A 15,641-nucleotide genomic window follows, 5' to 3' on the forward strand; every position below is an offset into this window, starting at 1 on the left:
GTACAGTAATCATTGAAAATGACATAATTTACCCAAAATGTACTTTGAGGTATCTTGAATGAAAATTATACAGGAGTGTATACACGCATTCAATAGCTGCCTGAGGTTCCAGAAAGAGAGCTAGTTCATAGAGAAAATGTGTCATGTGACATATTTTACTCTCGCGAGACATTTGATTTCCTGCTGAAACCTGTACTCTGCACTCTGCTGCAATAAAAGTGCAACATTTTGCACTTTCATAATATTGGTCAATTTGTTAGATTTACCCATTGTGTGATTTATGCAAATTTACTGACAATTTTGGATAGACCTACTGCGGATTACACTGCCAGAGGAGAAGGATATGATGGTATATACTTGACCAAACAGCAGAATCGCAAATATCTTGATATATGATCTTCAGTTCGTTGCTTATGTAGACAAGCAGCACACCAAAGTCTCCTGGTCACCCAAACACCTACAAAGTTGGTTGAGTGGAGTCTGCAAGGAATACCTTTATATATATATTTCTATTAAAGGGGAGTCACTTTTCGCTAGTGGGTCCACATTCCACAAACCTGTCGATTTAAAGGGGCACAATAAACACCAACAACATCAATTATATTATACATCATGCGATTTAAAATTAACTTTATTCATGAGGGGCGTGTGAATAAAAATGATTCTTAATTGTATGCATTTATATAGCTGGAATCAAGCTACTAAGTGGCGTCTTATCTTTAAATGTAATGTACAAGTAGCAGTAAGAAAATCTGGTTTTTGCAATGATGGTTTGGAGTCATTCTGTAAACCCTCCTGTCGTCATTGGGTTTCTCTTCCCGTTGTGCTTTTTTACACTGTGGTTATTGCAGCTTCCTGGTAACTTGATATCATATGAACCACTCATCTATATAGAAGCACTCAGTATTTGTTACTCATACTTTAAGACCTCTAGAGAATAAAATGGATGGTAGCAGGGGGGGCTGGGGGCTGACAGTCCCCAGTGAAACTGTTGTTAAGTTTCTAGTTTTGCATAGTGGGAAAACGACTCTATTTATAGTCTCCACACCACCATCCTACACTGCCTACATAGAACACAACCACAAACACTACTCCCTACATCACCACCTAAAGCCCACATCACAAAACTTCTCTTAACCGAACAACACTACTACTTACATCTTGTAACCATTTACTTCCACTTGTACACCAACTACATCCTGCTCCTACACACTCCAGACATAAAATAACATGTGCATCTGTAAATCACACGTTCACCGAGAAGGGTATCTTGGAGCTGAATAACTGATATTTTTGTTACCCAACTCAATGGTACTCATTTTATCGACCCCAGATGGATGAAAGGCTGAATGGACCCGCTGAGATTTGAATCTGTGACCATGAGGTCGAACACAGGCCCCTATAAAGGACACATTAGTGTACTAAGCCACTTCTGGTGAGACTTCGGTGGAGGTGTTGGCCTCTGCAAGCTAAAGCCGTTAGTGATCCTTTAAAAAAGTGTTTCCTTACTTGTGTGTGTAACAGGGGCATTTAGGATATTGTTTTAGTTTCTGATTTGAAATACCTGTGGGGTTGCGACCAGGGCCTGTTAGAGCCTGTTCTCTCCGTTGGCGGCCATCTTAGTGTACACCGCACTTAAACGCTCTGCTGAGGGAAGTTTGCTAGTGTCTGACACTCCCTCAAGCAGGATGTGCTTACCCCCAGGATTTAAACGTGCCCAAAAGTGTTAGGCTCTGGGTTGGTGGGACAGTGGTGTACCTCTTCATCCAACTGGACCATTGGGAACCCTAAGGTTGGAGAAGCGCTGACTCCAGAAGTTGCTTCCTCCAGGAGTTCTCGGGAAGAACACACTGGGGGTGTCTCAAAGACTAAAGAGGCCCTATGCTGTGCATCAGTGAATGCACACTCCCTGATTAAACACAGCTTAGAAATTTCGAGTGATGATTGAGAAAGCCCAGTTGGACCGTTCATTCGTCACTGAGACCTAGGCCAAGGAGGACTCTGGCCAAGATTTTACAATCGTCACACCACCAGGTTATGGGGTGGTGAGACTTGACAGAATTGCATGAAGGGGGGCGGCCTAGCCATTATTTTAGAGAACAGCTGAGCTGCACACTCGAGTCCTCTAATACTGCCATTGAAGTTTGTGAGGTGGGGCATTTTAAAATTAAAGATAAACATTCAGTGATGTTAGCAGGACTGCTGACCTACCGTCCACCTGGTTCCAAAAAGCAGCTTATTGCTAATTGGCACCAAGTGCTTGAGCCCTGTATTTCTTGCAATAACATCACCATTCTGGGAGACTTTAGTCTCCACTTGGATGAAGAGTGTGAGCTGGACACCAGGGCTTTCCTGGATCTCATGCTCCGTTTCGGTGTGAGTCAACGGATCAATATCCCGACTCATAAAGCCGTGCATATACTAGATGGAATCTTTTCTAATCAACAAACCTTGACGAAAGGGAATGCATGCCAATAAGCTGGTCTGACCAAAGTGTGGTATTGTTTAAAGTCTATAAGGCACGGTTGGTGTAAAGCAGACGGAGCACCTCTAAGAGCATCAGAAACTGGGGGAAAATTGAGGAGTGGGAGTTTGCTAATGCCTTGGAAAAATTTAAGGAGAAGGACCTTTGGGGCTTGGGCTCATCTGCAGAGAATTTTAACAAATGAGTCAGGTCGGCAGTAAAAGAGGTTGGCCCCCTGATGACAGCCGGCTGCAGGATAGGAAGACAACACCTGCCCGTGGTTTTCAGGGGAGCTCAAGGAGCTCCAAAGGTAGCGTAGGAGGCAGGAGTGGAAATGGAGACTGGCTCCTAAACTGGAAGAGAGAGTCAAACTCAGGGAGCTCACTGTTAAATATAAAAGTCTGATTAAAGAAGCAAAATAAGTATACTTCTCCCAGAGGTTCAGGTCGGCTAATAACGGCTCGAAAGAGCTGTTCAATACGGTGTGCACTATTATGTCACCTCCTATTTATCAGTTGGTTGAACACTCAAAAGCTTTCTGCAGTAACGTGGCAGAGTTCTTCAAAGATAAGCTCATGAAGATCTATGCAGACTTCCCGGTTCCCATGGACGAACTCGTTGATTCTGGGATACAGTCACCCTGTTGCCAGGAAGATACGTCTTCAGAACGACCTAACCCCAGTTGCTTAGTCAGGTTCCCTCCGCTGCCTGAGCTTAAAATCAAGACCCTGCTAGGTGACACCACCTTGGGCTCACCTGACAAACCCTTGTCCACCTAGGGTCCTGCAGTTGGTTCCAGACCTTATTGTGATGGTATCATAGGCTACAGCATCTGTAGTGATAGCGGCGCTAACAGGAACACATGCAGACTCATGAGCACTGTAGTGGGCCGGAAGTCACGCGCGACCTCTGCCCGTTTATTTAAGCTCACTGGCCACTCCTGGCCAGAGAGTGAAACAATGTGTGCTTGTCCTTCCGGGCTTGGGGCCCCTTTCTGCAGGGACAACTAGACCGTTACATTCCATCCCAAGTTGATATTCAAAACCTTAACAAGTGATTAGCATACAAAGTCTGCCAGTCTCTGGCTCGGTCTGGGATTTGGTCTGGCCACGCCACGCCGGGCCAGAGAGTGATAGAATGTGTGCTTCTCCTTCCGGGCTAGGGGCTCCTTTCTGCAGGGACAACTAGACCGTTACATCTGTGGCAGAGGCCATGGAGAAGATCTACTCGGAGGTCCTGGAGTCCTGGGTGTAACCACAGGGCTATAAGGTGGCAGTAGTCATCCTTATGAAGACTGAAGGAGACTTCAGTGATCTGAAAAACTCGTACCCGATCTCTTTGTTGCTTGCTCCTGCCAAGATCTTGGAGAAGCGTTTAATCTACAAATTAGCCAAGTATCTCCTAGATTAAGAAACCCTGGACCCTTCTCAGAACAGGGTCAGAAGGAATAATAGCACCAAATCTGCACTTATAGCTATCGCGGATTCCATTCACAGGCAAGTTGACCAGGGATGCCTGGCTATCCTGGTTTTGCTTGACCTGTCAGCAGCATTTGACACCAAATCTCCATCATTGTTGGTGCAGAGGCTGCGGCAGGCCGGGTTGAAGGACGCGGCCCTTAAATGGTTTGCATCCATCCTGTGGGATAGAATGATTACAGTTAGCTGTGAAGACATCAGAGCAGCACCCTTTCAGTTCCCCAGTGGGATTCCCCATGGGTCTTCCCTAAGACTATTTCATTTGTATATTGCCCCTCTGGTGAAACTGGCGCGCTCTTTTGTTTCCAGATATCATCGATGACACCCAGATCATAGCCTCCAGCTCCGATGACTGGGAAGAGGTGGCGGGCAGGTTTAGGGCTTTTTTTGCAGGAGAGTAGCTGGTGGATGAGGGAGAACTGGCTCAAAATGAATGAGGATAAAACCGAGATCATGGCATTCGGAGTGGATAGCTCAGTTTGGGCCAACTATTGCTGGCCAGACACATGTGGAACTTTACCCGCTCCAGCGGCAAAAAACCTTGCTGTGATTTTGATAACATCTTGTCACTCAGGTTAATAGAACAGTGAGCTCCTATTTCTGGATGACTGGGATCTTGAAGAAAATACTGCCTTTACGCCCGAAAGAGCTCAGGGTGTCAGCCGTCATTGCACATATCACCTCTCACCTTGACAACTGTAATGCTCTATATTTAAATGCCAAACAATACTCTTTAAATAAGCTCCAAATCATTCAGAATGCTGCTGCACATTTTGTCCTGGGAGTACCTAAACGCCCTTCCTATCAGGGAAGGCTTGAGATCCTTCATTGGCTCCCAGTTAAGAAGCGGGAGTCCCTTAAAACTCGCTGCTTGACACACAAAGCTCTTCAATCTCCAGGGTGGAGTTATCCCAAGGACGTCCCTGAACTGGAATGCACCAAGGAGGCCTCTGAGATCAGCTGGATGATATATGGAGGTGATTCCTCTATGCAAGAAATTCAGGTGGGGGGAATGTCCTTTCCCAGTGGTGGCTGCCAGGCTGTAGAACTCCCTTCCTGAACAAATCTGGATCCTAAATTTGCACCTGATGTTCCATAAGAAAATTAAAATCTGTTTTTTTGCAGATTAGTCCCCTCTCTTAGTAATTGGATTGCTGAGGGTCTTTCTGCTTTGGGCTGTCACCGCTCAAACTGTTCTTTGCCACTCACAGCACTTTGATGTAGAAATACTACTAATGCTGTGATACTCTACCACTTCCTGCACCACTTCCTACACCACTATGTACACCCTTCACACCGCATCACTAAAACAATCACTACTCTGGCCCTCCACCTACACCCTAGCTTACACCAGACCTTCCCATGCACTCCACACCAGCACCTGTATAACCAGCTACAACACTTGATTGAGCCTACGTGCCACTTGCACACAACTTCATGCTTGTCCCAACATCTTACTGCTGTCCACTTCATTTCATCTCCTTTAACATCTTGTTTCCTTTCCATCACCCGTAAACCACCACTGCCACATGCACCCTCATGCCTAAATTCGATTTGCCACATGCATCCACACTCACTCTGACCTTATGTTCACACCCAACAAGTATATCATAACTTACATTTCTACCTACATAACCCTATTCCAACACCTGCATCCCCCACTCTTCGATTTATACAACTTTGTTTTGTGAAATATATACATTTTTCAAAGGGTAAAAGTACATTTGAGAGAAACTCAAGGAGGATGATAAAAAAAGGATAATCTTTCAAATTGACTTTCAAATCTTGCATGCTGAAAGATGATTTCCTAGGTAGCTTCTGAAGCACTTTCCTAATCTGCGGGAGGTCTGCACCAGTCATAGATCCCTTGGTTCTTTGATTAGTGTTTGCTTTGATTCTGTGGGGGACTAGTGCTGCTGTGAGATGTTGAACATTACCTTTGAGGCTTACTGTGGTTGGTGCTTGTGGCCGAGCCGGGAATAACATGATTCCACGGTGATTGCCCTGGACACGGACCACAATTGCTGCTCCACTTTCTTCTTTTATTGAGTTGACGGATGTGCCATGCAAGGCCATCGCCTCTCCATTGAGAACGCTTGAGAAGGGCACATTGTGACTTGCCTGAGGCTGGCAGTGATCAAGTTGTTCAGTGTCAGATATCAGAATCCCATCTAGGTTCTGTTTTCTTTCTTTGCATTCTGGAGCTCTTGGTTTTGCATTTAAGACATGTGATAAATAACACTACAAGGACCAATCTTGAAAGAACAGAACTAGCACCAAATACATTACTCAAGTCTGACCTTGAAAAGATGGAGCCCTTTGAAATGGACACCTGAAACACTGGCAGAACGTTGTTCCTTCTGGTAGTGAAGGGTGGATGACCGTGCTGCTAAGAACAAACTCGGGGTGCTGCCAATCTGCCTCCCGGTGTCCTTCGATCTACCTGTGCTTTGGAGTAGATTGTGGAGGAAACCTTGACTATACTTGAAGGTGTCTTATGAAGAGGTTCTTTCATTGGCTGAACTGCTACTCTGTCAGGACAGGCGCTCACATGTTATCTGATTAAGCCCACGTGGGGCTATTTATATGAAATTGGCAAACCCGAGCCAGGCCAGGAGTGTGAAAGAAAGGGCCTCCTTGGATTACGCGCCAAAAAGCAGAAGAACAGTATTTTTTGTGAATCAGCCAACACTTCTTTTAGTAAAACTGTAGCAAAATTATAAAGGAGGTGTGGCAGGAAAGGTTCATGTGAGGGGTACAAAAAGTGATGCTAATCCCCTGGAAGATAAACAGATTTACTGGCAACACCTCCTTGTCGCTGACTTTTACTTTAACAACAACTATAATGCTTGCAAGTATATTAGAACCTTCTAGAAACAATTAACCCTTCCATGGATACTGCCATCACCAAATGAATGACATAAATCAAGTACAAACACAGCCATCATGCAGAGCAAAGTCACCCGAATGGGGGTCAAATATACAAAAATCACATGCTTGGATGGTGCTTGAATGAGAGGTGTGACCACCCCTCCCCTTATGAAATACCTTTTGTATTCCCCACCTCTGCTGCGTCAGTATCACGAAGGATTGTCAGAGGACGTCTCGAGTTGCACTTTCACGGTTGACTCTCAATAAAATCTGCCCCTAGGTTAAATTATGGTCGCAACTAAAAGTGAATATTCGAGGTTTACAGTTTGCTGTTAACGAGGAAGTTACAACGAACACTTTTTTGCCATTGATAGACCCACAATATAAAACAAAAAACAAGGGAGCCAAAATGTTTGTTTTACTTTGATCCATTGTAACTTCTCTCACTTTCTGCAGAATTTAACAGCCGAAAGTTGACTCTTGACTGTGGCTATTTTTCTCTCATTGACACATTAGAAGTAGAAGGGAGGCATATGTTACTTTGTTCCTTTAAGTGGAGCGCTCACGCCACAATAACAAAATAACAAAACACACAGATACATAATAAAGTGCTTCTCTGCCACTTCAAATGTGTGTTTACCTCTTGACCCTGGTCCATGTCTCTGATGCTCCCCACTGACCCATGAGGGAATAACTCATCACCATTCATGGCGGAAAAATGTGTGAGAGAGCAGTCATTGTGGAGTGGGGGCGTTTTAGAAACTCACGAGGCAGTGGTCATTGTCGAAATAGGAAGTACGTAGGAGAATTCCCCTGCGTGGGCTATATATACTGTTTTGGCGGGGGTACCCCGTATTATCTACTAAGAAAAACAGTGTATAGGCTTTTGGAAGACCTGTCATTTAGTGGTGCCACAAACCTGATGGTTATAGTTAGATTAAGTACTTTACAGTTCTGAAGGTGCTTGTAGGGATGCCACAGAACATCCTGGGACCCTATGGCGTCAACACTGGAGATGCTCCACGGAGCTGAATCTTTTCCCAGATGAAGCGATTACTTAACTTGATGCTCTCCTTTAGGGTTACAGTGGAGTTAACAGCTCAACCCTATGTCTTCAGAGTGAGGGGACCAATCGTGGGGTGTGGGACAAGATCCGCCTTGTAAAAACATGAAGGCACCACAATAAGAAGTTGCCAAAGATTTAGTAAGGCACTTGGAGACCACTGTGCAGCCACTTTGCTGCTTTACGTACACACCATATAGCATTAGCATCACAAGGATACTCAAAGACATCCGCACTCATGCCAAATTTGAAGTCTGAAAATGTTTATTATCAAAACAAAATGGTCAGTGGATCACATAGCCAAGCGATAAGGGGTCCACTGGCACGCTGTGAGCATAAAGTTAAAACACATTCTCAGAATACAAATGTACATGTCTTCATTTAAAGGACTCAAATGTAGGTCATGTGACGTAACTGAAAGAACAATACAGATGGACACGCCGAAATCATGGGATAGTACCCAAACTACCTTAAAAACTGATATAAAATGTAAACTTTCGAAGCTGAGCAAGCTATTTAGGAATTCTAGTGTATGACACCAGGTGCGAGAGTGAGGCTGTACACGTAAGATACGGCACAGCTTGATAGTATTCTATAAGGATTCAGCAAGAAACCAGTTCAGGTTATTACAGTTATGCTCACTGAGTGTTTCTAAATGGCACAGGTGCTTATTGGATTTCATGTGTGAGAACACGCCCCTCTGCCACTGTTACTTTCCCCTCCTATCCCCGCACTTGTTGCCGACACTGATTGGGTATGTTTTCTGTTGCAGGCGGAACCTTCATATATTTATTTTGAAAAAAGTGACATGATGTCTACAAGAAATGTCTTAAGTGAGGACAATAATGGTACATGGTTACGTAGGCATGATGGAGCACTAAAACCAGAGCAGTGGTAGAGGTGTTGAATAGAGAAGCTGTTCTGTGATGAGAAAAAAGCAAAACACCAATAGAAATAAATCAATAGTAAAACAATTATGGATGAGATCGTTGCATGGTAAAGCTACTTACAAATTTGGTGTGTTATGTGTCGTCAACCTTGGAGTGCAACCTGGCTTTACGGTCTCTACTGTTTACACAATTGCTCAAGTGTTTGGTGCTATGCACCTATGATGTGTAGATTGCATTTCAGATTAATTCGGCTCGCTGTTTATCATGGTAAAAAATGAAGATGGTTGTGAGGTCAAAATCATTCAAAGTAATTAGCAGTGAGCCGATTAAAAGTTGTTAATTGCTGATCAGCGCTCTGGTTCTTGGCAGCCAGGCATATATTTTCTTATTTCCTAACTGAAAGGCAGTGCTTAATTTGAGCCGGTGGTTTTTAGTGCTCAGCACTGGCAGTTAATCATCAACACCGGCACTTTTCATGAGCAGCAGTTAAGGACACATTTATTTATGGTAGGCATAGGGAGATTAAGTGATTTGCCCAGAATCACAGGATGTTGAGCCGACGCCGAGGCTCGAACCTGGTCCGCAAGTGCCGAAGTCACCAGCTCTGGCCATTACGCCACATCCTCTCCCCGCTTTCATAGTTGTATTTTAGGCGGTGCTAACAGGAGAAACCGGCCTGTGCAAGCAGTCTTCTGATCAGAGCACCAGCACTTATTTTTTTTTTACTAATTAACCACAGCTGAAATGTGTGCATTACTGTTCTGCCATGCAAATCCTGACAGATAATTTCCACTATCTTCAACGATATGTAACAATATGTAGTCTTAAAATACAGCAGTAGCTAAACAAACCCTCCCTGTCTAGGTTATTTTGGACAGTGCTTGGACTTTGGAAATGTGAAACTCGCATGGCTGTGTTTGAAAAGAACCAGCATACTGGTCTGGATCACAGAAGGCTTTCCATCGTGAAAAAGCAGGATAAAGCAACATGCTGACTGACAGTGAAAACAAACACATACTCATGCACATCTCTATCCTCATCTCATTCCTTCTCTTACCACCCCATGGGTAGGCGTGTCTGGTTTCAGGAAGATGGCCTCTACCCCAAGGCCAGGGAGCTTCTTGGCTCTAGAGTGCAGATGCCCTCATACCTGTAGCCATTCTAAAGTGAAACCAGCCTTTTTTCTCACCCCTTCCTCCATCTGATGTGGGGAATGGTGACAGAAAACTACTGGCTGATGAGAAAACCTTCTGTCCCTCCTGGCCCACATTGACACACTAATGCCTTCCCTACACCCTCGTTCCTAAATCTACCAAGCTCCGACACCCACTAGGGTCCTGACGCGTTCTACAGAGACACAAGACAAGATCAACCTACACTGCGACGGTACACAAGCCACACGTGATCACGGTTTGCATGACCTTTCGTTTAATCATCCTGAGTGGGCTGGCCTACCTCCACACCATCTCTGATCAAATAAAGTGATGAAAGGCCAAAGGAACGCATAAATCATTTTCATGCTAGCAGCAGCGTGGTGTGATCTGGAGGTTTTTCCTGTGCGATGACAGATCAGCGCCTCTAAAATAGTGGGTGGATAGGTGCTAGGTAAATAGTTTGATATAGGCATAAGTTATGCCAATTCATTCATTGATGCCAACCCAAGACATTTTCTCTCTGTAGCCGACTTTGTCAGTGTAGTAGCTATAATCCCATTTTAACTGATTATTTTTGATTATTTTTTCTCCATATTTTCTATTTTAAAATGTCTAACCTTGTTTCATTTCTTGTAGGTGCTGCAACATCATTGAACCTGGACGCCGTGACCAAGTCTTCCATGAGCCCACAATGACGTCCAGGAGCAGACCTTTTCAGAAAGAAGGCCATCTCTTACATGAGTAGCATTTCTTTGGCTGCAAGAAAATGTTTACTAATAGAGAGAGGCACCATTTAAAGGTAACATTTCATTCTGTTCGCCTGTCCTTCCTTGCCTTATAATCTGATGTGTCTGCTTTAGATAGAGGTTCATTAAAGAAGTCTGAACATTGACAAATTGGGGTCCTAGCTTGCCTTGCACATCTTGTAGAATTTGTATAACTTGTGTATATCACAGAAGGGATGCATTACTAGGAAGCGGAAGAGCCTCTTCTGGAATCTGTGTACACCAGCACGCCGACCACCTAATGTCTTTAACACGGCACTCAATGGTCACAAGCCAGGCGACTAACCCATTGTTAGTTATTCCTGCCTCACAACCCTCCAAAGATAGCTCTAATATAGTGGTGTTTACTGGCTTATTCACACACCCATAATGCAGTTCACCTCTTACTCCTTTCGTTCCTTTTTAATATGTCTGCGAAAGGATGTGAGGGAACAGAAAAGAAATGCCAAGCGTAGACATTGGATAGCATAGTTTCTGTCTTCATGCATATCCAGTAGGAGCGAGCAGTAACATGCTTGCTGCCAGACAATGGTAGGCACGCTCCATGAATGCCGTCGCTGGCTAGCAAGTGAGCATGCAGTCAATTGGTAGCATCGGGCATGCATTATAGATTCTTCAAGCATGATTTCATTAGGTCCTCTCGCCTAGGCTTTTTGCCAGCTCCCTCTTCTCAAACTGAGTTTGAACCCAACGCGGATTCCATCCTAATAAAGTATAAAATATTCTGCCCTTGACAGATTAAGGCCACAGTGTTCTCACAGAGCTCATGCTACATCAAGCCACTGCATCCATTTTATTTTGAAAATTTTTCATTTTGCCATTCAGTGTGATGATACTCCATTATGAGATGTCACCTACCACAACAACACAGTAGCTACTTTGTGTGCCTGTAAAACTTTGCTAATGGATGCACGAAATAGCATCGCTGCACGATCACTGCGCAGCACTTACTGAAGGTAATTAGATTGCAGAAGGCTCTTACATGAGCATCTCAGGATGCATGTCAACGAGAAGAGCGAAAGCAACCGCACTTGTCAGGGGGACTAATAAGTGAAACGAGCAGCTCCGCCACCTCGTGTTTTCGGATTTCCGCTTCTTTTCAGGAATGGGTTGCGATTAAGGCTTGTTGAACGCCCTCCGATTTATTTCGAAAGCTCTTGCCATGTTAAGAATTTCAGATGCCGGAACTGGCTTTCTAGAGTTCTGACTCAGAATGGTAGTCTGGTGTTTGTGATCGTGTGCACATGTGTTTGTGCGCATCAGTGGCGATCTGTGCTACAAATGGTTTCTGGGAAATTGTGTGGCCAAAGTAGCCCTCAAATGAAAACTCGCCTGCCACAGTTGCCGCTGTCTCAGTAGAGCGCAAGTAGTGTTTTTAACTGAATGAGGGCCCGCTGCCATCAAATTGGCGCCACCATTTTTAAGCTGCGCGTCATTATTGGTCTGAGTCATTCTGGATCCTCTGCCTCCGGGGTTGTGACTCAGAAAGCGATACATGGAGGCCCTTTCAGTTTAGCGGCAGGAAGTGACAGCTTCAAAACAAGAAACACAAAATCATATGCTGACCACAAAGTCATTCTTTTCCAATTACCTCCAAACAGCATTTATAGGTTTTATTTTTAGCTTGGTTTGTCCCGTCCCTTTGATCAGAATGGTGCTCGCAGAATAACTCTGCCACTGAACCTTGTCAGAAGTGTCTGGCACCTATAATTTCTGGATCAGGACCTGAATTCCTTGTGCATGAGTTCATGGACGCAGGTTCCTTCTGATCTTGCTGTGATGTTTGATAGGACTTGTTGGAATAATGAGGTGAGACAGGATGTCGGTAGTTGTGAGGTCATTACACCAATAAAAAAAAGGAAACATTGCTACATTCCCCCGTGGAATTATCCTAAACTACACTGCTGGCTTTGTGCGCACTAAGCTGTGTTTGTGGTTAGGAGAGCGGTTCCCGCCGCACAAGTCGCTCTTTGTCAGAGGCTTTCTGCGCGTGACTTGGGTATCTGAAGGGCCTGTTGAAAGTTAGGCCTCAGGTGTTTGTTTTCCGGCTCCCAGTTACTTCAGGAGGTGCTGGGATAATAGACTACTTTCTCTGTTCCAAACGTAGGCAAACAAAGGTACTAGTATGCATTCAACTCTCTGTTTCTGCACAGGAGATACATCACTGGTCCCACCCGCGCAGAACAGCGAGGAGACAGCCTTGAGTGGATGGTGGTGTCGGCACAGGGGGTAGGCCTTTTGAGCCTCTCTGTAGAATCAGTGCACACAAAATCGAGTCCTCGAAGTCAGTCAATGAAAAGTGCATTTCACTCACGTTGAGAGCGTAATCTTGATAAGTTACCCTGTGCAAACGTTGCCGTAAACCCTGAACTACTCTGCCCAAAGCTGTGGTTGGCATGAGGGCCCAAAGCTGTCACGCTTACTTCAAGTGTCAATATTTTTAGTGATGATGTTCAATTTGATTTTGTTGATGTCTTGTTGAATTGATTAATACTGATTAGTTTTATGCAAGATATTTAAATGTAATTTTTGCTCACAGACGTAGGGCCTTTGCTTTTTGTACGTCCTTGCCATTTTCTGTACGATGGCGAATAAGTAATGTCGAGGGAGCATGCACATTGATCAGCAGGCGAAAAAATCCTGATAAATGGCTTCTCCATGATCTGTCCTGTGTCGCAATCAAAGAATTAAAGGCTCAAGTAGAAACATGGGTGGTCACACAATCTTATGATTTTAACAATCTATAACACACCGTAGAAGAAGCAGCTGGCAGTGCTGCAAGCAGAGCCTAAGAAGGGCCTGTACAAGGACTGTGGATTCCAGTTTTGCACTTTGACAATGTGTGAATGCAGGAACAAAAAGCTGTTCATTTTACAAAAATGCTCCTCGCCACAAATATGTGTTTACCACTCACATGTATTATGCTTGGAGAGTGAAGTGTGCCTCCGAGGACTTGGCACTCCTTTTTGATCCACCGGAAATTAAGCCAAGAGTGGGCGTAGATGAGTGTGAATGGCTACTGGCAAGATGTCTTTGCTGCTGCTGATGCGCAAACTGATGCATTGATTTCAGGGCCGCAGCGGTGATATTGAAAGAATAAATGAGTGATTAGAGTCAAAGACTTCAGTTGAAATGTGCACTAATGCATCCTGTTCAGCTCTGCTGTGGCAGGTCAGGTTCACAGCATGATGTTTATGCAGTTACTGATTTTGCAACAAATAACCCAAGAAAGAATCTTCAAGGAAGCATCAATAGGTGACCAGCAAAGCCGGAAATGACCATCGCCACACGAGCTTTACACTTGCCCTGATTTTCACCATTGGCTACTTTGAGCAGACGAGTAAAAATAGATTGAAGACTGATGGAATAGGTCAGGGATCTCCAAAATTTTCTGTATTGAGAGCTACTTATGTTTAATGAACTTATTGAGAGCTTCTAATATTAGCATAGTAATAGTGGCCACCATATGCAAGGTTCCAGCGGTTTACTATCCGCAATCGCCTCAGTTCATCAGCCGGCTTTGTCAGTATGAAATGCCTCGACATGCGTAATACATTACAGCCATAGCTGCAGTGCCTCTATTACCAAGGTAATAATATGTGTAAAATGTCTCTTCAATGCCACATGATTTATTATGGCAATATCAGATTTAAATATATTTTGGAAATTCAGCCATTTTCCTTAAAATATAAGCACATGAGTTCTGAAAATAAACACATTTTCATCTCAAATACTCACTCTCAATTTTGGTATCCGTAAATTATTTTAGCCAAACAATAACTTCTAATTTAGTAGGGTTGTCTACACACAGGAGTACTACTTCCAGGTAGCTGGAGAGCTACCAGTAGCTTATGAGCTGCTCGTTGGAGAAACCTGGAATAGGTGTCTCGGCAAATAGAATGACAAGCAGATTAATAACACAGAGGTAGCATGCGAGATAAGTGGATAAATAGATGCATTGGTAGAATGGTAATGAGAGAAAGGCGCTAGATAAATGAATATATATTGATAGTTATATAGATTGATAGATATAGATAGGCAGGTAGGCCGATAGTCGATAGTCAAGTTCATAGGTTGATCAGTAAGAAGGAATTTTAATTGTACTGATTGATAATAATAGCTAAATGGAGAATGTTCTGAGGGATAGGTAGCTAGACAGAGATTGATGACTAGATGGAGGTATGGCACCAAGAAATCTATTTGGAAGTGCCACACAGCACCATCAAGGGTACGCAAACACAGTTGTTGTTAATGTAGACCTTATGTTCTGATTCAAAGAAACTGTAGTCAACATTAGACTTCACTCCTGTAATGGGGTGAATCCCATGTAATCATTCCACAGCTACTCACTGAACATAGTGCTTACGACTTTCACAAGCGGTTGGATAATGAATCTGTTGTCAGTGTCATATGGATGAATGAGTGACGAGGACACAGTATTCTCAGTACCACTGCGGATGCTTGGTTGAGCACGTATTTTGTGCCGCCTGTATGGGTTATATCAAATTATATGTACTTTTTTAAAATACATTCTGAACAGATCTTTCTACAAACGTTAGGGTGACCCATACAAAGGTAAAAGGCAAGGCTGTGAGCTTCTTCTGGAATATAAAAAGCTCTAATTCAGTTTTCGCGGACACTATGGATGGTGAATTTGTAGTTAATCTAAATGAAGCAAACTATTCCCGTGAATATGTCAGTGAGTGACTTGCATCACTTTAAAGTGTATCCCAGATGGTCAAGGCAGTGCGGCTGGTTCCAGTAGACGACCAACACAGGGCATGTGTGCATTATCGGTGCTGTCAAGAATCATAGTGTGCAATAATCAAGCTAAGCGCCAGATTTCAAGGTAATAATAAATGTAGTCAGCGGATCAGAAGATGAGGGGTCTAAGCAAGTAAAACCAGTATAAAGCTTTGTAGAAAATTCCAAGGGA

At 43.8% G+C, this 15,641-nt stretch overlaps 1 protein-coding gene across 1 annotated transcript in view; it reads left to right on the top strand.

Annotated features, from left to right (window-relative positions):
* The window catches only part of BACH2 (BACH transcriptional regulator 2), a 587,303-nt gene that overhangs the window by 245,341 nt on the left and 326,321 nt on the right, over positions 1 to 15,641 (top strand). Inside the window, exon 3 of the mRNA XM_085611154.1 lies at positions 10,557 to 10,719. Coding sequence (XP_085467280.1) covers positions 10,687 to 10,719 — 33 coding nt within the window. The 5' untranslated portion in view covers positions 10,557 to 10,686. The remainder of the gene's footprint in view (positions 1 to 10,556; positions 10,720 to 15,641) is intronic.

Source organism: Triturus cristatus, chromosome 6, assembly GCF_964204655.1.
Source record: "Triturus cristatus chromosome 6, aTriCri1.1, whole genome shotgun sequence".
In the NCBI taxonomy this organism is placed as follows: Eukaryota; Metazoa; Chordata; class Amphibia; order Caudata; family Salamandridae; genus Triturus; species Triturus cristatus.